The sequence below is a fragment of the Lytechinus variegatus genome, chromosome 10 (genome assembly GCF_018143015.1).
Source record: "Lytechinus variegatus isolate NC3 chromosome 10, Lvar_3.0, whole genome shotgun sequence".
Lineage (NCBI taxonomy): Eukaryota > Metazoa > Echinodermata > Echinoidea > Temnopleuroida > Toxopneustidae > Lytechinus > Lytechinus variegatus.
In genome coordinates this window covers 18,243,412-18,266,566 of record NC_054749.1, presented here as the reverse complement: position 1 = coordinate 18,266,566, position 23,155 = coordinate 18,243,412, and the positions used below count along the sequence as shown (strand labels likewise).

Here is a 23,155-nt window from a genome sequence, read left to right as displayed (position 1 = left end):
AACAATAATTGTCATTAAATTTTTTTCAGGTCATTAGATAAGATTCAAAATGTCGCTCGCGCTACGCGCGCGCAGTAACTGAGATAAATAAGTTATCTGTTTACATGGGGCTTAATATCCGATATTCAAGACAATGCTTCTCGCGACTAGAGTTTTCAATCATTTTTCGTTTTAGCAAAATACGCATCCTACGTATTCATAATTCATAATTTTCAAAAATGAAAAATTGTCAGCTCTCGCTACGCGCTCGCATCGATTGTTTAATTAGATAGCCATCCAGTTGATTGCAAAAGAAAGTGCTTAAAACGTCTAGTTATCATCTCAGGATGTCAGAATTTTTCAGCTCGCGCTTCGTGCTCGCATTTTTTTTTTGGGGGGGGGGGATGAGATATCATCTTCATGACCCAATACAAACAGCTAGTCCTTAACAGGTCCATTTTCAAGTCACTCATTTCAGTAGGACGGTCTACATTGAAAAAATAATAGCTCGAGTTTGAGAAATATGCAAACCGCATGGCATTTGTGTATGTGTTGCCCCAAATGTTCTTTTAATTGCCTCCCCCTAGGTTAATGGTGCCGCCATGATTTCCCCGGACCTTATCCGCATGCATAGCATAGCTGGTCCCCAAAAGTTTTATAACCGAGAACATAAACAGAAAAGATGAATAAAAAGGAAAGGAATTAAAATGCAATTTTTTTTTCAATAATATGTCAAAATCAAAACCAATCTCAAAGGTAGATTCTGATGAAAAAGTTTTTATTTACCGCTCGCTTAGGACTTACAGTAATTTTTTTTTTGCTGCGTGCACCATACTGAGCCCCCCCCCCCGATTTTTTTTGTACTTGTCGCGCGTTGAGCTTTGCCCTATAGTGGCATTATATGCTCGGGGTGCAATCATAAAAAAAATACTATGATATGACCGGAAAATTTTGGCTCTTGCCCCCCCCCCCCCCGGCCACCGACCCCTAGCTGTTACGCCCCTTATTTTGGATTAAACTAAATGGGCATATTAGACCAAGCGTGAATTAGACCAAACGATCATTTCACCAGTATGAAAATTAGACGAACTGAAAATTAGACCAATATTGGCAATGCAGTCCAATAGACCATTTGACTATTAATTAGACCAGTTGGTCATAGATTAGACCAAGTGAAAATTAGACTAAATAGAAAGACCAAGTGTAAATTAAACCTATTGAACGGTCATTAGACCAAGTGGTGTTAGACCAACTGGGAATCGGACTAATTAGACTCTACAATTAAAGTATACCCTGAATGGTGTTAGCCCAACTGCTCATAGACGAATTTGATATTAGATAAAGTGGGCATTGTATCTAGACGAATCGCGGATATATTATTAGACCAAGTGAAAATTAGCCAAGCTGGTCATTTATAGATCAAATGGAAATTAGACGAATTGGATAATAACGAACTGGTTGGAGACGAAATGGTAGAGTCATCCGATTATTCATCGACGACGCGCGCACGATGATCACGTGTACTGTATGTACCGACTGTACCTATTGTTTTTATGCGCGTAACGTAAATGAGCCCACGTAGTACGTGTCCAGTTAATATTTATCAAGGCCAGCCTTGACCGTTGTGACGTGACCACCATAAAGCGAGCGAAGAGATAAAATAAAAGTTAGCGGTAGTGGCCAACCGTATTTTGGATTTGGAGCATTTGAGAAGGAAATAGAGACATCAATTGTGGGTAAGATTACGGTCTCTGTTTAATTGTGAGCCATCGTTTCGTTAGACCTAATCATGTACCTCAGCCCTACCGGCTCAGGCGGTTCGGATGGGATACGCTTCACTCCCGCTACCTCCGGCTCTGCTCCGCTCCGCTCTAGGCTATACCTACCCGTGGTAGTGAAGACTGAAGTGCAGTGGAGCCTAGACCGCCTAGTATTAGTATAATTTATCAGAGCCCTCGCCTGAGGATACGTTAGACCTAACTTTAAAGTTTAGGCCTAGCAAGAATTAAGGTAGGCCTATTAAAGCCTAACATAACGTTAGATCTGTCTTAAACTTTAATAGCATAGGCCTAGCCCTAGGCCTAGATCTAACACTGTTACTATTAATCTAGGCCTAGGCCCCTATGGTATTATAAGTTTAAGTTAGATCTAACGTTATGTTAGGCTTAATTAGCCTTAGGCCTACCTAAATTCTAGATCTGTTAGTAACAGTAACAGATCTAACGTTACGTTAGATCATTTGATATTCGATCTGGATCTAGCCTACTAAAGTAAAGAAGTAGATTTCTATATAGGCCTAGTCTAAGTAACGTTAACTTAAATGTCGTTAGGTCTAGATTCCACTAGGCCCTAGTCCTAGATCTAGGCCTAGTACTACTACGTACTAGATCTCACCTGCGAAGCAGAGTGAGAGTGAGACTATAACAGGCCTCTACAAAAACATTTTTCGTCACTTGCCTTGTTGGGCAAGTGATGAAAAAAAATTGCTTGCCCGATAGAAAAAACTGCTTGCCCAATTTTTTAAATAATTTTTTCATTATGACGGCACTACTCTTATTTTTATTAAGGTATACTAAATAACAATTGAGAATCATGTCCAGTATAAAAGAACACACATTGAAAAGGATATTTTCAGCAACGTAGGCCTGAGTCTTTATGTTTATTTTGGAGAAAAAAATCAATATTTTATGGCTATTTAAGGTTTTAAAAAACCCTTCAACAAAAGTTGCTAAAATTTCATATTTTGCATCTTTAAATCCATGAAATGGCTACCTGCATAACATATTTCCTTAGAATTGCTTTCATTTACCGTAGTTGGAAACTATAAAGAAAGCCAGTGAAAAATGTTCAGCTCTTTATTGACTCGGAAAAAATTATTCTATCATCAAAACTTAAGTGGAGTGGCTAATATTTCACATTTTGCATCTTTAAATCCATGAAATGTCATTTCATGGATTTCATGGTCATTTATTTTCCATATTTCCTTGATTGAAAAAAAAAATTATTTGGAAACCATCAAGTCTTTTCTTCATCATTTTATGATGTTCCACTCGGTCAATAATTTTATCTACATGTTTTCACATGCTACTTTTTTTTCTATTTTGAGGAATACCTGTTCACTTATTAATGAACTATCATAGTAACATTGTTTAATATTGTATGATTTTTAAGTAATTTTTTTCACTTTACTTAGAATCTTGGGTGTATGTGTGGGTGTGTTTGTGTGGGTGTGACTTTGAGTTGAACTTTGATATAAATGAATTCAATATCTAATTTCTACTTCGCCTATTCCAGTACAATAACCTGTACTCGGCCATGTAATAAAGGCCCACATACCCTAACTTTTCCTGAAGTTCTTTGAAAACGCAGACTTCTACGAAAATTGCATTTCTCTATGGGGGAGTCTAAATTTGGTGAGAATGTATTCATTAATAACTTAAATATACATGACAATGAAGAAATCATCAAACTGCAATCTGATTGGTTGAGAGCTATGCAAGAATTTTTACTGGGCTGCTGAAACGAAACCTGATAATCAAAACGATATCCACTGTAAACAAGCTATCGCTTGAAAAGGTCATTGCACATGTACTGTTACGCTTGTTTACGTCAAATTTCGAAATTGCGATCAAGGCAGAATGAACCAAATAACCGATGCAAAATGATCTGTAAGTACGAATACCTTTGTCATAGGGATTAAGACTGCCCGCATACTCCTTTAATAGTTGAGAAGTCCAAAATAAAGTAACATTAGATCTACTGACCTGGGCTGGCTGTGCAGTGCAGCCAAATTTACATTGAAGGCAGCCGGCAGCTATAGGCGCTGGCCCCCGGCGCTGCCCGGGCATATACACACAGCTATTGGAGTTCTGAGGCTCAGGGGCAGATCCAGCCTTCGCCAATAGGGGGGGGGGGGGGGCATGGAATTTTTTCAGCCATATTTTCTCTTATCGGCCGCTCGAAGGTGATTTTTGGTTTCTCTGAATTAAAGAAGGGTATTCCTCATAGTTCTTCTCAGCTTTATTCTTCTAAATCAACATGAATATATATCATAATGCGAGAGCTAATTTTTTTTTGAAATTTTATGTATTTTTCCTAAATTCTTTACATTCTGGGCAATGTTTGTTTTCCTGAAAAAGATGTGTATGCAGGGCAAGTCCAAGAATTCGCGCACGTTATGTATGGGACATTTCAGAGGCTTTAATGACCTGAAAAATAGTGTTAAATGACTTTGATTAGATTGAATACCCTCATGATGGTAGACATCTAGGAGAAGAATAATCATGCAAAAAATGGTGACATATGACCTTGACCTTTTAGAGAGAAAAGATGGGCCGTTACGTATGGGACGCAGAAAGAAGACACTGGTTCCAACCCGGGGGGGGGGGGGGGGGCACTTCCATTCACAAGTGGATACCATGCGCGACCATGGGGTCTCGAAAAGCACCCTAAACACGTAATTTCCATATTCTGAAAATGCACCCCTTAACAAGTATTGGCGTGTGAAACCCTACCCTTAACAAGTATTAGAAACAAAACGATACTCTTGGCATATATTCCCTGAAATGAACCCCTAAACAAGTACAGGAATGTTTTATTGTTACGGGTCCTTCGGTCGTCGGCTTTACTTTATTTGGTTTAGTACGACCCCACCTTCTACACCTCGCGCAAATCGGACTCTAAACACGAAGTGTTGGGGCAAAAAGGACATCCTTTATAAAACATTTTAATTTTGTTTTATCATCCCCGAAAATTCGACCCTAAACACGTAATTTTCCTAGCGAAATAGATGCCCTTTTTTCATTATTTTTGTGTTTTTGACACCCTTATCACGTTACGTGCGTAACGTGCCCTATCTTGAAAAAGACATCCTTTTTACGTGTTTTTTGGGTCGCGCATGGTATCCACTCGTCAATGTAAGTGGCCCCCCCCCCCCGGGGTTCCAATTTTTTCTGACTTATGATTTATGATTTTCATACAGATCGAGCATACTGATCTTATGATTTTCATTACAGATCGAGCATACTGATCTTAAACAAATAGGAGTAATGCCGAAAATTTGTTAAACAAATTATAAATTCCTCCTATAAAAAAAGCCTCTTAATTTACTAGAAAGAAGACAATTTTTAAAACATTTTTTTCAAGTTGAGAATTCTCTGAAAGTATTTCATTTGACAACTTGTAACTTAGTGGGATAGAAGTCACAATACTCTAGTATATCTAAGGCAAGTTTCATGTCATAAGCCATATCCCTCTAATTACAGACTCTAATTAAACAAATTAATGACATGTTACGTATGGGACAGTTACGTATGGGCTTTTTTGTCCCCATAGAGAACGTACACAATTTTCCCCATAATTAAAAAAAAATTGCAATAATTTAAAATATGGAAATAAAAGAGTTTCTGTTTTTTTTTAATGTTCTATTGAGACATATTTGATATGACTAAAAAGGAAATTAGCCATTTCAACATTTTTTTTCATGGTTTCATGAATTTCTTAAATTTCTATTATTTTTATTTTTTTTCATATTTTTCCATTTTTACAACTGTTTTCGCTTCGATTGTTTCCATTTATCAGTATTTATTACAAATCAGTCTTAAAAACTAAAGAAGAGGTAAATAATAACTTTTTAGAGCACTCTTGAAATTGTTTTTTCTTTATTCACTTTGTACACAAATCTCCCCATTAACATTGTGTGTAAATGTCCCATACGTAACATTTCTTTAATTAACTCTTAATTAAAAAGTAAACTATATTTTTGAAACTTTGTGGTATGACATTTATTAGAACTTCCCAGAGATGCAATAAGTATTGTATTATGAGAAATAACTTAAAAAAAACATCCTCAAAATGTTACGTATGGGACGTCAGAGCTGTAGTAAGGATTTTCAGTATTTAGTACTGAAAAATAAGAAGAATACTGATGGTTTCATGCAAAATACTGATTTCTAAAGTGTCTGTTTTTATGTATTGTCTTATGGTATTTCATTGAAAATACTGATGTCATCATCAAAATACTGATTTTCAGCTTTAAAAATACTGAAATGTTCCTTTTCAGGTTGGCAGCTCTTGGATATTCCATCCTTGGACAAGACCTAATTTGCATATTGAATTAGATGACACCACTGTTTTTTCCCCCAAGCAATAAGATGTTAGGTGGTCCATATCTCACCTATGACTAAATCTCACAAGTTTTTGTTTTTTATTTTCTATGAGTTTTTGTAATTTTCCCATGTGTAACGCCCATTTTACCAATTATGCAAATTAGGTGCCCCAAACTACCATAAATATACGTATTATCAAATTTCTTAATGAAATTTGAAAATTCAACATTTGGGCTTTCTTATCCCACCAAAGATGACTTCTTAAATCAAAGATTAAAAATTTTGCCGTTTTAGGTGACCTTTCCTTGGACTTTCCCATATTGAATCCCGTGATGCAGGTGAGACTGCCAGAGGCGCTCCACTTGTTGAAATGTCATCATAAGTTAAAAAGTATATTTTTGGACCTAGTTCATGAAACTGGGACATAAGGGTAATCAAGTATCACTGAACATCCTGCCTTAGTTTCAGGTCACGTGACCAAGGTCACTTAGTGTCAAGGAACTTTGACCGTGTTGGGGGAATCAACAAAATCTTAACCAAGGTTAAGTTTTTGGAAATGAATAGTCTATCACTATACATCTTGCCTGAGTTTCAGGTCACATGACCAAGGTCAAAGGTCACTTAGGGTCAACGAACTTTGACCATTTTGGTTATATTTGTGAAATTGTCATCATAATTTTAAAAGTTTATGGATCTACATGTAGTTCATGAAACTTAGACATAAGAGTAACCATGTATCCCTGAATATCTTGTGCACCCTTCGGGTCAAATGACCAAAATCAATTTTATAATTTAAGGTCAATAAACTTTGGCCGTGTTGGGGGTATTTGTTGAATTGGTATCATACCTTTGAAAGTTGTAGTTCATGAAACGTAGACATAATTAATAATTAAGTGTGTTTTGCACTTGTCTTACATTTTAGGTCACATGATCATAGTCAAAGGCCATGTTGGTTCAATGGACATAGTATTTTGAGTGTTTTCTTTTGTGAATAATTATTATGTAGCTGTTTTCAAAGTCAGCACTGCTGCTATATCGCATTGCGTAATGCAGGCAAGACTGCCAGAGGCATTCCACTTGCTTTTTATTCTGTACACAGAAAAACCTTCTTAGGCTTAACAACTTGACAACCCTATTTCACTTTCCCCTGCTTTAAAGATGATGAATGGGAGAGAACCACCGGGGGGGGGGGCACTCGACCAAAAAAGTGGTAGGGGTGTGCCGCGGGCGGGACAAAAAACGGAGGCCTTGGAGCTGGCTTATTGTAAAAAGGAGGGTCCTCGGAACGGGCTTCTGAACTACAATTTTGTGAAAACGGGGGTCCTTGGAACGGATCGCCAGCGTGTGAGTACGTGCGTATGCACCCCTATGGAACGGGCATGCATGCATGATGCAGCTAGCGCGGCCTCCGCGCAGAGACGATGGTCGGACAGCGCTCGGCGGCCGCTTTTCACCAAAATTGCAGCAGATCAATGCGACCGGAACGGCGTAACGAAAAATATGCGAAAGCTTTGGAGCAGAGTTCTTTCTTTTTTCTCGATAAAAACAAAATGCTATGCCTTGGAGCGGCTTTCTTTGTTTTTTTTTTCTTAATAAGACAAAAATGCTATGCCTTGGAACAGAAATTTGGGTGTAAAAATGGGGGTCCCCTCCGCGGCACATACCCACTATGCATTATATACTGAGTGCCCCCCCCCCCCCCCCGGGGGCGTCAACACCAAATCTTAACCGAAGGTTAAGTTTTTGAAATGACAGCATAACTTATAAAATATATAGACCTAGTTCATGAAACTTGGCCATAAGGTTAATTAAGTATTATTGAACATCCTGCGCTGCCTGAGTTTCATTTCACATGAGAGAGGTGAAAGGTCATTTAGGGTCAATGAGCTTAGACCATGTTGGGGTAATCAACATTAAAATCTTAACCTAAGGTTGAGTTTTTGAAATGTCATCATAACTTTGAAAGTACATGTATATTGATCCAGTTCATAAAACTTGGACATAAGAATAATCAAGTATCACTGAACATCCTGTGCGCATTTCAGGTCACATGACCAAGGTCAAAGGTCAATGAACTTTGGCCATAATGGGGGTATCTGTTGAACTACCATCATAACTTTGAAAGTTTATGGATCTGACTCGTGAAACTTAGACATAAGAGTAATCAAGTATCACTGAATATCCTGTGCAAGTTTCAGGTCACTTGATCAAGGTCAAAGGTCATGTAAGGTCAATGAACTTTGGCCAAATCAGGGGTGTTTGTTGAATTACCATCATAACTTTGAAAGTATATTGGTCCGGTTCATAAAACTTGGACATAAGCACAATCAAGAATCACTGAACATCCTGTGCGCATTTCAGGTCACATGACCAAGGTCAAAGGTCAATGAACTTTGGCCATGTTTGGGGTATTTGTTGAATTACCATCATAACTTTGAAAGTTTATGGATCTGACTCGTGAAACTTGGACATAAGAGTAATCAAGTATCACTGAACATCCTGTGCACATTTCAGGTCACATGACCAAGGTCAAAGGTCAATGAACTTTGGCCATAATGGGGGTATCTGTTGAACTACCATCATAACTTTAAAAGTTTATGGATCTGACTCATGAAACTTGGACATAAGAGTAATCAAGTATCACTGAACATCCTGTGCAAGTTTTAGGTCACATGATCAAGGTCAAAGGTCATGTAAAGTCAATGAACTTTGGCCACGTTTGGGGTATTTGTTGAATTACCATCATATCTCTGTAATTGTATTGGTCTAGTTCATAAAACGTGGACATACATACGAGTAACCAGGTATCACTGAACATCTTGTGCGAGTTACAGTAGTTTTCAAAGTCAGCATTGCTGCTATATTGAATCGCGTGATGCAGGTGAAGCCGCCAGAGGCTTTCGACTTGTTTTTTTTTTTTATCGCCGCTCAATGGCTTTTACTTTCAAGTCTTGCGCATCTTTTGAGACCAAATTTGCGATGCCCAGGTACGCTGTTACGAAACTATGTAACATTTTGTAAACTGTGCATGTGAAGACCCTAAAATTGCTCAAAAACATCATTCCATGTACTAGTCAATGCAGATTGAGTTAAAAAGACTATTTGCATTGGCTCTGTACATAGAATCACGTTTTTTTACCAATTTTAGGGTTTGAAATGCACTTTATACCAAATGTTGCGTTTTATCAGAACTGTGTACCAGGGCATTGTTAATTTGGTCTCAGAAGATGCACAAGGCTTGAATGTAAAAAGTCACTGAGCGGTGAGGTAAAAAAAATTGCGGTCACACAGTGACAAAATTCTTTAAGGGGGGTCAAACTGACCATGTTGGGAAAATTATTTTCAAAATCTTAACCAAAGGTTAAGTTTTTGAAATGACATCATAACTTAGAAAGTATATAGACTTAGTTCATGAAACTTGGGCATAAGGTTAATCAAGGATTAGTAAACATCCTGCCTGAGTTTCAGGTCACATGACCAAGGTCAAAGGTCATTTAGGGTCAACATACATTGACCATGTTGGGGGTATCTGTGGAATCGTCATAACTTTGAAATTTTATGGATCTAGTTGATGAAACTTTATGGACATAAGAGCAATTATGATGTATCCTTTGCGATTTTCAGGTCATATGACCAAGTTCAAAGGTCATTTAGGTCAACGAACATTGATGATGTTGGGGTATTTATGGAATTGTCATCATAATTTTAAAAAGTTGATAGATCTTGTTTATAGAAACTTGGGACATAGAGTAACCATGTATCGCTGAATATTTTGACCAAAATCAAAGGTCATTTAGGGTCAACAAACTTTGATAATGTTGGGGGTTTTAGTGGAATTTTCATCATAACCTTAAAAGTTTATAAATCTAGTGCATAGAAACTTGGGACTTAAGAGTAACCATGTATCCCTGAAAATCTTGTGCTTGTTTCAGGTCACATGGCCAAAATAAAAACATTTTGGCCGTGTTTGGGGTATTTGTTGAATTGGCATCATTGGAAAGTTTATGGATCTACATGTATCCATGTAATTCATGAAACATAGATATAGGGATAATCGAGTTGTTTTGGTCATGTCTGAGGTGACATGATCATGGTAAAAGGTCATGTTGGGTAAATGGACATAGTATTTTATTATCATATGAGTGTTTTCTTTTATGAATAATTATTTGAAAGCTGTATTCAAAGTCAGCACTGCTGGTATAACAAATCGCATAATGCAGGCGAGACTGCCAGAGGCGTTCCACTCGTTTTATTTCATGTCTAATTTTTTCAACAAGATTTACATGTAATTCCCCTTTTATATGGCCTGGGGCAGATCCAGGGTCCATAATTTGAAGAGGGGGGGGGGGGGGGGGGAGAAGGATAAAGAAAGTTGACTAAATCATCAGAAATTCCTTGATGGTTCTCCAGAAAACAGGGTTCACAGTTGATTCCCCAAAAGCACTTTAATCATAACTTTGAAAATTTATGGATCTAGTTCATGAAACTTGGACATTAGGTTAATCAAGTACCACTAAATATCCTGTTGCGAGTTTCAGGTCACATGACCATGGTCAATGGTCATTTAAAGTCAATGAACTTTGGCCGTGTGGGGGGGGAATTTTTTAAATTGCCATCCTAACTGAAAGTTTATGGATCTAGTTCATAAAACTTCGACATAAGAGTAATCAAGTATCACTGAGCATCCTGTACGAGTTTCAGGTCACATGACCATGGTCAAAGGTCATTAAAGGTCAACGAGCTTTGGCTGTGTTGGGGTATTTGTTGAATTACCATCCTAACTCTGAAAGTTTATGGATCTAGTTCATTAAACTTGGGATATAAGAGTAATCCAGTATCACTGAACATCCTCTGTGAGTTCCAGGTCACAAAACCAAGGTAAAAGGTCAGTTAAGGTCAATAAACTTATGCCATGTTGGGGTAATTGTTGAATTGCCATCATAACTTTGAAAGTTTATGGATATTGTGAATGAAGTGTGGACATGGGTGTAGTTGACAAGTCTTAAGTCACCGTTCAAATGTTATTTATGGTCAATGAATGTGGTATTATGTCATTATATGAATGGTGTTTTAGTTAATGATTATTTTATAGTAGTTTTCAAAGTTAGCACTGCTGCTATATCAAATCGGGTAATGCAGGCAAGACTGCCAGAGGCGTTCCACTCGTTTTATTTCATGTTATTTTTTTTCAACAAGATCAAAACTTTCCACTTGTTAATTAAAAGTTAATTAAAAAATGTTACGTGTGGGACATGTTACGTATCGCACATTTACACACAACGTCAATGGGGAGATTTGTGTACAAAGAAGAAAAATAAATTTCAAGAGTGCTCTTAAAAGTGATTATTTTACCTTATCCACACCTTTTGTATAAAGACTCATTTGTTATGAATACTGATTTATAATGAAAACGATCTAAGAGCATGATCGGTTCATCACGGACGGACATTTGATAGATTTTGAAAGTTTTGAAGGCTTGTAACAAATTAGGAATAAGATGAACAAGGTTCCTTTGTGTTTTATAGTGAAGGGTAGGACATAGTATGCTGAATGATTAAAAAAGTTTGTTGCTATGGTTACCTACAAACACAGGTATCCACTAAATGTGCCATATCACGGACGGACAAGATAGAAATGTGGTTTTTAGAATTTTTGTACATTTTTATTGTTTCTATCTAAACAGCTTTACATGGACCAATTGTTGTTAATGCACCTAACACTCGGGTATGTTAGCTTCTATGTTCAGCATATTGAATTCTTAACCAATATCAAACTTCTGAGAGAATTGCAAATATTTTCCATCACGGACGGACATCTCGGACGGACATCACGGACGGACACAATTAAAATACAATGGAAGTACTCTGTAAATAGTTCTTAGTACTTTTTTTGGTAAACAAATGTAATTGTTTTGATGATTTGTACATATTTTAATAATATTAAACAGTATTAGTTGCACAATCAAGTTGCTACAACTTCAATCAAGTTGCTGCAACTTGATTTAAGATGTAGCAACTTGATTCTATGCTAGGCGCACAGTATAATCTAGACATACGATTGCTCTTAACACATTTCTTGTCAAAATCGAATGTAAAGAATAGGTGATGTATAATAAAAAAATAATAAAAACGTAAAAAGCCATTGATATGCAGGCAGAAAGGAGCAAATTCACATGACAGTCCTTTTACTTTCAGAAGATGTTAGTATTCATAGAGAATTAGCAAGTGAAAAGACTTTAAATGAAAAATTGACATCCTGGTTCTTCCCGCATACATTTTTTACATAGTTTTTGTGGCTCAACTTACCCCAGTCGATGGCACAACTTACCCCACAGATGGGGCAAGTTGAGCAATTTGACATCCTTTTTTTCAAAGGTCACAATGACATTCAGCGTGGGGGTAGAAAGTTATATAGGTGAAAAATATTTCCCAAGAATCAAATTTAAAGGTAAGGTACTTATTTCTACAATATAGTCATATCAATTCTAACGTGCAAAATGCAAAAAGTGTCACAACTTACCCCGCCTTCCCCTATTGTCTTTTTAAAGTGTAGAATACAAGTAGGTTCAAAATCAACAGCTAGTTGATTATTGATCATGTTGATACAAGTATTTTTATGATCATGATGATTTTAGGCATTAATTTTCCAAGAGCAAAGATGTTTTGTAAGGTCCAAAAACTAAATCTAAAAGATTAACAGGTCGCTGATCCTTATGCATGTTTGTTGGATCAACACTTGTCAGGGGCTCTCTTTAAATCCATCTTTTGCATATATAAAAGCGGAGACACCCCATAACATCAACAGCCCTCATGTATTTAGGCCCTGACCGAATCCAAAATTGAAATTGATATTCCAATCCAAAGCTTAACTTCTAAACACTGCAGTGCAAGCTTTATGCATTTTCACAGTTTACCAGATAAGCGATTTGCTTAAAATTAGCTCCAAAATGGACTTCGAAAAAAGGTATTCATGTAATTTTCACAAACCTATGTTCTGTTAGAAGCATTGTGAATCCATAAGTTTGTACATGGAAAAATTGATTTTTCTGCTTATCAGATTATGCATTGCATTCTACTTCTCCATCACTTTCTGCAAGCTTGAATTGATGAAATCTACAGCTTTGGACTTGTTCTTGCCATACTTTGTTTCCCGCTTTTTTGGCATATACATGTACATGTAGCTTTTCAACTCTATCTGCATTCCAATAATGTTTAACAATTTTCCTGACAACAATATAGCCCCAATAACGGCCAAACAAAGATATCACAAAAAATTGTGAAGAGTTGTAGGCTTATTCCATTTGAGTTCTGAATAATTCTCAGAGCCATTTTTCACTGCAATTAGAAGCTAAAATTAAACTCATAATCTGCTTAGCAAAGTTTCTCATTTGCGTATATGAATCTTTCCACAAGTATTTCACTCGTCCGTCCATGATGAAATTAATGTCCGTCCGTGATCATTTTTCATTGATTTATTATTATGCATGAAATGTATGGATTTTAGCTATGTTCAAATAAAATGATGAACAGTGTCCAGTGAAATACTTCTACACACTTTTATTTCTGTTTCTATTCTGATAAAGAATAAAAAGCTGAATCCATAGACATTATCCTAATAAAAATGATCACGGGCGGACATTAATTTCATCACGGACGGACGGAAATGTTAACATCTACAAGGAAAGTTTACTTCCCATATTTTTTCCTACTAATTTATGTTTGATGATAGATTAATGTTCAGAGTGCAAGACCATTAAAAAAAATTGGAGTACCTTTGGAAACAATAAAACTAGAGTGAAATGAATTTGAGTGAATTAACTTTGTCCGTCCGTGATCAAATCAATGTCCGTCCGTGATCATTTTTGAATGAGTTTATGATATGGATAAAATGTATGGATTTTAGCCATGTTCAAATTAAATGATGTACAGTGTTTAGAGAGATACCTCTAAACCTTTTTATTTTTTATTTCTACTCTGATAAAGAATAAAAAAACTTTTCATCTTTTTTTCCATCACGGACGGAAATTTCAAAATGGAAATGTTAACACCTACCAAAAAAATTACTTCCCAATATTTTTTTTCTACTATATTATGTCTGATAATAGAGAAATGTTCAGAGTGCAAGAACATCCAAACCAAATTAGAGTAACTTTAAAAACAATAAAACTAGAGTGAATTTAATTTGAGTAGAAATGTCCGTCCGTGATGAGAGGTAGCAGCACCCCCATGAATAAAATGGACTATTCCAGTACTTTCGGAATCATCAATCTTCATGAAACTTAGTTTTTTGAAACCTGAGATATCAAAGATTATTTTAAAAGCAAATTTGATAAAAGTACCTTAAAAAAAAATTTTCACCTCAATGCGAACCCTTAACCGATCATGCTCCTAAGCGAAAAAATTATGAAAATTGAAAAATATGAAAAAAAACAATAGAAATACAGAAATTCATGAAACCATGAAAAACAAGAAAAGAAATTGTTGAAATGGCTTATTTCCTTATCAGTCATATCAAATATATCTCAATAGAACATTTTTAAAGAAAAAAAATCTTTTGTTATTTCCATATGTTGAATATTTTTAATTTTAGAAATTACGAAGAAAATAGTGTTAATTCTTTATGGGGACAAAATTTCCTGTACTTAACTGTCTCATCCGTAACATATCTTTGATTTGTTTGATTAGAGTCTGTAATTATAGGGTTTTGTCTTATGACACGAAACTTGATGTAGATATATATACTATAGTGTTGTGACTTCTATCACACTAAGTTATTAGTTGTCTAATAAAATACTTTCAGAGAATTTTCAACTGGAAAAAATGTTTATTTTTTTGTGTGTCCCATATGTAACGGCACATCTTTTCTCTCTAAAAGGTCACTGTCATATATCACCATTTTTTTGCATGATTATTCTTCTAGATGTCTACCATCATGATGGTATTCAATCTAATCAAAGTCATTATTTTTCAGGTCATTAAAGCCTCTGAAATATCCCCTGCATAACACGCACAAATTCTTGGACTTTCCCTTGACTGATTTTTCTGAAAAGGAGCTGTGGAACTGGTCCTCTCTGTGATTTGAAACATTGACATTTTTACACCCTGTATATAGTCCACCACTACTTCATAGACGATTGGTGAAACTTTCGTGTGTGATAATGGTGAATATCATCAACCACAAAAAAGGATTATCAGACGGTCTTAAAGTCACTCCTAACTTTATACGAACAGCAACTTGAAAATAATTCACATATTTTTATGATTCATAAATGTAATTTCTTCTTCATTGTATTCTTACAGGTCTATTGGTGATAATATCTTGGTTGTGTGGACAGAGCACCAGCCAGCATGGAGGGCGAGGACGTGACTTACAACTTGGCATCAGAAATGCTCTTGAGGAGATATGCACCGTTCACCCTCAAGGAAATCAAGGAAGAGATTGCAGCCTCCAAATCTCAAAACTTTGAAGTAGATGCTCGAAGTTACTCTGAACATACCGCCCTGATGTTTGCCTGCTCAAGAGGGGACAAGAAGGTTATTAAGTTTTTGCTTGATAAAGGAGCTGACCCCAATGCTCAGTGCGAAATGGGAAATACGCCTATGCACTATGCAATTTCGAATGTTGGTTTACATTGTCCATGCAACTTAAAGAGTGGTACCTGCGCCTACGGACTTCGACATTATCCTGACCGATGTAATACCAAGACTAAATTGGAGATCGTTAAACTTCTTCTCAGTCGTGGGGCTGTTTTGAAGGCAAATGGCAATGGACAAGATCCAGCTTGTGTTGCAGCTATGGAGACCAGGTCACAGATCGTGGATTTTTTTGTCCAGAAAAATAATCGAAGTGTCAAGTTGTCTGTTGCAGAGAAGGTGAGGGCACTCCAGACTCTTGGAGTTGCCACAGTGTTGGAACCACTTCGTGGGTATCAAGAAGACAACATCATTGATTCTTTTAGACATTTCTACAATGCTCAGTTAATGCTTGAGAAGGCAGGTAATACAAGGGAAGCAAGTAATACAAGAGAAGGAGGAAAAGAAAAATCAGATCTTGCATCTGCATTCTCTCTTCTTTCACAAAAGCCGTACAATTCTGCAGAATGGAAGAAGATCCAGAAAAAAGACTTTGCTATAAGGACGCAAGCCCTTGTGGTAGCAGAAAGGGTTCTGCCTGAAAGTATAAGATGGGAGTATCTTTTCCCAAGACTTCTCTACCATGCTCGCCTTGGTATCTTCAGGTTTGGAAACATCAAGGACAGGCGGTTGCAAGGTATTCAGATCCTACAGGAAGCAATGAAGTTGGAAGAGACGGAGGAGCTTGAAGTGACTACAGTACTTCGAAACATAATCCATGGTTTCCACATGTCATCATGGGAATATCTACAGCTTCAGGACAATGTGAAAGATTGCTTTCCATTGATGGATACTTGCTTGGAAGGGATAGGCAGAGCTTCAGAGGATGATGTACATGCAGTCCATAGGAAAGTGCTCTACAACCTTGGGACTCTCTTGTTGCATCTTGCCCTTGAGACTTGCAGCAAGACAATTGAGATTTTTCATTGGCTTTTGCAATTTGCAGAGCGAACCGTTCAAGCCATCCAAAAGAAATCTGAAGGGCAGAGGGTCACATCTATCACTCATTACATCTTGCACAAAGCAGAAGTGTTAAACCTAGTTCAGGAGGATCAAAGTGAGTGTTTGATCCGTGTGAAGCACCTGATATCTAGGTTACTGAAGTATGAAGATGCAACTCACATTACTGTTACTGGTGACACTATGCTACATACCTTGATGAAGAATGGTAGATTTGGTGCTAATCCCCAGTTCCTGAAAGATGTAACTCGCATTCTCATTAGACATGGATGTGATATCTCTGAGGTAAATGACGATGGTCTGACAGTTGAAGAGCAGCTACGGGAGGAGCCTTTGAAATCTAATTGTGAAGATATTGTTGAGATGGTTTCTGTGCCATCATCTGTCTTGCCTTTGGAAGAAATTGCAATCCGAGCCGTCCTTCGCCACAAGATACCTTTTGAGGGCATCGTACCAAGGCATCTATCAGGCTTGATAACAGGAGACATTCAGCCAGATAGCAAGTATCAGTCAGCTGAACTGTCAACTGAAGACTCTGATTCAGAGACAGACCAGTGGTTCTCTGATTCTGAAGATCTATCCTCAGACTCATATGATATGAACAAGCAGCCAATCGATCTGTATGAAAGCAACACAGATTTTTCAGACTTTTCAGGCTCTGAGCCTGTCTTGCTTGGTGTTGCACCTGCCCATGAAGAAATAGAATCTTAACTTACATGTAACTCAAGAAAATAGAAGCTAAAGATCATGGAGATGTTGATAGCCATGGATCACATGTGGGTAACACTTCCCATTTTTTTCCTTTTCCATTCAAGCTAACAGGAATGTAAGCAGTATTTCACTGGTGTCTGACTTGTTGCCCTATCGTTTGATTATTTCATATGAATATTAATTGATTGAGCCGTTTATCTGTATGTGAAACTGTATCCATACATGCACAATGTAAATCTTTACATGTATATAAAATTGGCTTGTGTAATTCCTCCCAACATAATTTACTATAGAGTTATTAGGCGTGACTCATTCAGACAAGGCAAAGCAGTACTTTGTCATGCCGTAGGCTATAATGGCAAGGAGGAGGAATTATAACAAAAATTACCCAACTTTGAATTATTTTATTTTTTTTAAATAAATTTTGATGATAGAGCGTCTGTAAACTTGCTCATTTGATTGACAATCCATAGAAAAAAAGTCTTGGGGGAACTGTCAATGACTTAACATCTTCAGGAGAGAAGTTTTTATCACCTACCAGGTTCATTATGTAAGTCAGCTTGATAACTAAATAACTTTAATATTTGAATGTCTTCCCTAATTAGTCAAACTTATTTTGGTCTTATCTTTCTATTGATTATTTGCAAACTCAGGAAAAAGAAGGCAAATTGTTTCCACATAAATGTACATGTATGTACCTGTGATATGATTATGAAACCTAGTGTGCTATTAGATGAATATAAAACACATAATGGTGCTCTTTAGAACATTTTCCCAGATGTAGGTGATTATAATTTTATTCCCTAGATAGAAATACCTAGATATGTCTGTGGGATACTGGGTTTGGCTGATCCGATAATCATCAATAATTATGAATCCCTAACTATGCTCCATGATTTTTAAAAGTTGTAATTTCAATGGACTATCTATTGGGGTGTTAAAATCTGTGATTTAAATCATTCACATTATTTACAAAATCACAATGTATTAAAATATGTAGGAGATGCAAGAACCATCTCAAATTACTCCAACATGGAAAGAGAGGATATTTTGACTGAAAATTATTTTTAATCTATTTACATTGTTTTGGGGACATTGTGTTTGCCTGATTTTATTGTCAACAAAGTCATTTTTTGTCTCGTTTGAATGAAATTCTGCAGAGACTCAGTAATCACTATTCCTGTTTTTTGAGTCTGCTGGTTTGTTTAATAATCTTTAAAAAATGTTACAGTGTTCAAATTTCTTCATTTCTGCATAAATTTTGCTCATACTGGGTACATTGTACATACATGTAAATCCTTGGATAATACCACATGTGTGCCCATGAGGATGATGGGGCCAAAGGTCATCTAGGGGTCAAAAGGTCATATGATAGGTCATGTCCATCCCTTTTAAAAGTTTTTGTTCACCTTACTCTCATTTCTTCATCAATTTTTATCACACTTATAAAGTCAAATGATCTTTGGGTACCTAATCCCACATGTGTGACCATGAGGATTGTGGTCAAAGGTCATTTAGTTGTCAAAAAGTCAAGTTTTTGTTCAACTTGCTCTCTGTCTTTATTTTTGCATTAATTGTTTTCGCTTGGTACAAATAATCTCTGGTCAGTACCTTATATGTTAATGGAGATGGTCAGGTCAAAGGTCGTCTAATCTCCTTGGTCTAATGGTCAAAGAAAATATTGCATATTGATCACAAAGTCAGGAGAGACTCGTGGTTCATCAACCACCTTGATTCCCTTACAATGCATATTCTATTTCTAATTAATGACGTATCTACTGAAATGTTTGCAGTACTATAATTTGATTGAACATGATAATCATCAACGACTCCGATTCCTTAGTAAGTTGGGTTCCATGGTTTTCAAAATCACAATTGTTTTATGGGCAATTGAACGAAACGTTTGCAATGTGATACTATCATGAAAATCGCTAGCAATGATTATAAAGTCATACACATATACCATGACAAATGCAACAACACTCTTTATCCTCTTCCCAAAAGGATTGATGATACTTTGACTGAAATAGTTTGTCTTTTGATAATCGTCAATGACTAAACAGAATCTGCTGAATAATTCTAAGAAGTATCATTGAATGTTTGGTACTAAATTTAAGAAACAACATAGCTTTAATGTACTTCCTCATTATAATGTAGCATCATAACTCGTGCTATTCTTTAAATGAAATTCTAAGTAATGAATTGATGCTAGCTTTAAGTTTGGTAAGTTCAGTATGTTATGTATTTACAGTTAGAGTGCTGTGTGGAATGAACATCTCATTTCAGCTGATAAAGATTTAAATGTTGATAATCACCACCAGTGTTTGGTAACATTTACTGTTACAACTTGAATAATGATTGTAAACTGAGAAATTGTTATAGTTGGAAGTAATGTTAACTATTGATATGATGTGTATTTCTTATTTTACAAGCTGTGCAAGTGTTCATCATTTTACATCTTAAATTGCTATATCCATGTGATTATTCCCACTAGTATTATTCAATTTCATCAAATCATAATAGGGTTCTCATATTGTGATTATGTTTCACGACAGAACAGAATAGACTTGATGAGATTTTATAATTGAATCATTATCAACATACATGTGATTTGTGTTACATGGAACTGTTATTTCATCCAGTTGCTATTTGATGTTCAAATCTAAATCAGACTTAGTGAGGTTTTTTACTGTTACAACTTTTATGATTATTGTAAGCTGAGAAATTGTTATATTTGGAAGTACATGTAATGTTAACTATTGATATGATGTGTATTTCTTATTTTACAAGCTGTGCAAGTGTTCATCATTTTACATCTTAAATTGTTGTATCCATGTGATTATTCCCACTATTGTTCAATTTCCTAACAGGGTGCTCATATTGTCAATATGTTTCATGACAAAATAGAATAGAATTTATTAGATTTAATAACTGTATCATTATCAATATACATACCATTGGTTATACATGCAACTTTTATTACATCCAGTTGCTGTTTGATGTTTCAATCTAAATCAGAGTTAGTGATTTTTTTACTGTTACAACTTGTATAATTATTGTAAAAGTGAGAAATTGTTCTAAATTTAGTTGGAAATAATTAACTAATTGGTATGCTCTGTATTTCTTATTCTGCAAGCTCTTCAAGTGCTATTTGATGTTTAAAGCTAAATCAGAATTTTATTTTTTTTTAGTGTTTTCAACCTGTTCAAAACGGTATCTTGCCAATATTTATGATTCTATTAACAATCTTGCATTGAATAATATATTGAATATGTTATCCTTGTTACTATACTATGGGCAAGCCTGGAGGTGACTCCGAAATAGTTGAATTTGTCTTATTTTGTCTTTGCAACAGTTACTCTTTCTCCTGATTTCTCTTTTGGTTTTTTGTTTTTTATTGAAAACAAAAATAAAGAAAGAAAAAAATCTGAATATGCATAATCAAAATATATAATCAGAAAAGGCGTATATATTCTTTTAGAATGCAAACGCTATTAAAACTAGCATCAACCAATCATATAATTATGCTACCGTTGGACAAGAGGAATTCCGCCTATACCATCATGATTGCTGGAGCCTTTTTTTTCGGGGGGGGGGGGGGTCGTCCGTCCATCCCGTTCTCCAAAATCTAAGTACTTTAATTGGTCAGGCAATGAATACAATTTTAATGTATGCAATTATCCACCTAGCCTATTGTTTTATGAATCATAATTTTTTTTAAGAATGCAAAAGTGGTTTATTAATAGCAACCTATTGTCCTTTATTGATATTTTCTTGATATCCATTTCTAATAAAATCCAAGTTTCAACCTTCGATGGAAGAGGCAGTGACCTTCTGCATTTACCCCCGGTTGTTTTTACTAAACCAAATGATCAACATATTAGTTTGCTATTGGGTGCAATGTTCTTACTGATCATAAGATCAAATTTATGTATGTACTATCAAATACTGACGTTTAGAGCATATTTTCTGATAAGAATTTGGAAAGACTTGTAGCCATAACACTGTCAATGATGCCCGTGTAACCTGAGGTGCTAACATTCTTAAACGTCAAGTCCACCCCAGGAAAATGCTGACTTGATTAAATAGAGAAAAATCACACCAGCATAGTGCTAAATATTTCATCAAAATCGGATGTAAAATAAGAAAGAAATGAATATTTTAAATTTTCGCTTATTTTTCACAAAACAGTGATATGCACAAGTAGGTGAGTCAGTCAATTTTGATGCCCATCACTCACTATTTCTTTTTTTATTGTTTGAATTATATTTTTTATATAGATATGAAAATAGTGACCAACTTAACTGAACCATATAGTATTGAACAATGCTAATTCCACATGTTCAGGAGGAATTATTAATCGCATCGCTTGACAATGAGGAAAAAATTATAACATGTTATGTTTCATATTCTCATTTGCATACCGACAAGGATATACATATAACTGTTTTGTGAAATTAAGAAAAACTTTAAAATGTCATAACTTTCTTATTTTACATCCGGTTTGATGAAATTTTCAGTGTTATGCCTGTTGGCTTTTTCTCTTTTTATTCAAATCAACGTTTTTTGGGGGGATGGAATTGTCCTTTAAATATTGTTATAACTAAGGATATCTTTATTCAAAATATGATTAAACTACCAGTGTATGGAAGAAACGTGTTTTGATGTTCAAGAATAATATGTTTGTAAGTTACTTTGATAGGAAAGTTTCTTTGTTGCAATTGTTCATGTAAGCCCTCGGCCTACTTTTATTAAAAACAGTTTTGAAAAATACACTCATTCTTCTGTTCTTGATGTGACTATTGGTATTAACAACATGAAAATATGAAGTCAAATATTGAAAATCCATCCCAAGTAAAGGTTGTAATTAGAAAATTCAAACTAGCTGAAAACTAATCAATCCTCCCATGAAAATCCGCGGTAAGATATGAAAGTTAAGTTTCTTTTTCTTTTTTTTTACTGTTTCTGTGCATATTCCATGTGGTATGCACACAAAGGAACCTATGACGGCACCAATTCACTATTTTTTGTGTGAAATATGATATGGAACATGAAATGCTTCAGTTTGTCCTTATGAACTTATCGTGACATAAAAAAGGAAAATCTTGGGGTGCTTCTTCAGCACCTCTGCTTCTCAGGACCATGGCCTATGCCTGGCATGGCGGCGCACAGTGGGCCGGGGCGAAACAAAAGTGCGCCAAAAGTCATTTTGAGCAATTTCAGATTTTTCATTTTTGTTATGCCCAGCTGAAAGACAACACTTTGAAGAATACTTCAGCAAAATATTTCATTCCGGAATTTGCTTAAAGGTTGTTAATTTCCTACCTCAAATCGTTAATGTGACATTTTGAGAAATGTGTATATGACAACCTAGTTGTAAAACAGGCCATTTCACAGGACGTTTTTCATATAGGAATCTGAAATGGCTCCACATAATCCTGATATATTCGAACTAGGCTGAGAAACTACGTTTTTTACATTTACATAAAAAATGTTTAGATTTCCGTGGATTTCCGTCTAAATTCTATAAGCATCATCTTTCCCGATGTCTAAGCTTTAAGTCGATACCAATTTAGCTGCCCGTTTTTGCCCGTTGTCATGTTAGAGCCGATTTGACTTGACACAACACCCCAAAAACCTATTCAAAAACGATAGTTTTTATACCGCGCAGTCATCGTAGCGCACCGTATGGGTGTACATTGCCGTTCGCTTTTGCACGGCGAGGACGATTCCCCTTCCATTCCATGAAAATGACATGAATTCCGG

General features: G+C 35.9%; 1 protein-coding gene across 1 annotated transcript; it reads left to right on the top strand.

Moving 5' to 3' along the window:
* The first annotated feature begins 1,572 nt into the window (after positions 1 to 1,572).
* Positions 1,573 to 17,700, top strand: LOC121423367. Its single transcript, XM_041618728.1, has 2 exons — positions 1,573 to 1,715; positions 15,386 to 17,700. Exon 2 carries the CDS (start codon positions 15,434 to 15,436, stop codon positions 17,387 to 17,389), a length of 1,956 nt encoding a protein of 651 aa, XP_041474662.1. The 5' UTR covers positions 1,573 to 1,715; positions 15,386 to 15,433; the 3' UTR covers positions 17,390 to 17,700.
* Positions 17,701 to 23,155: the final 5,455 nt, after the last annotated feature.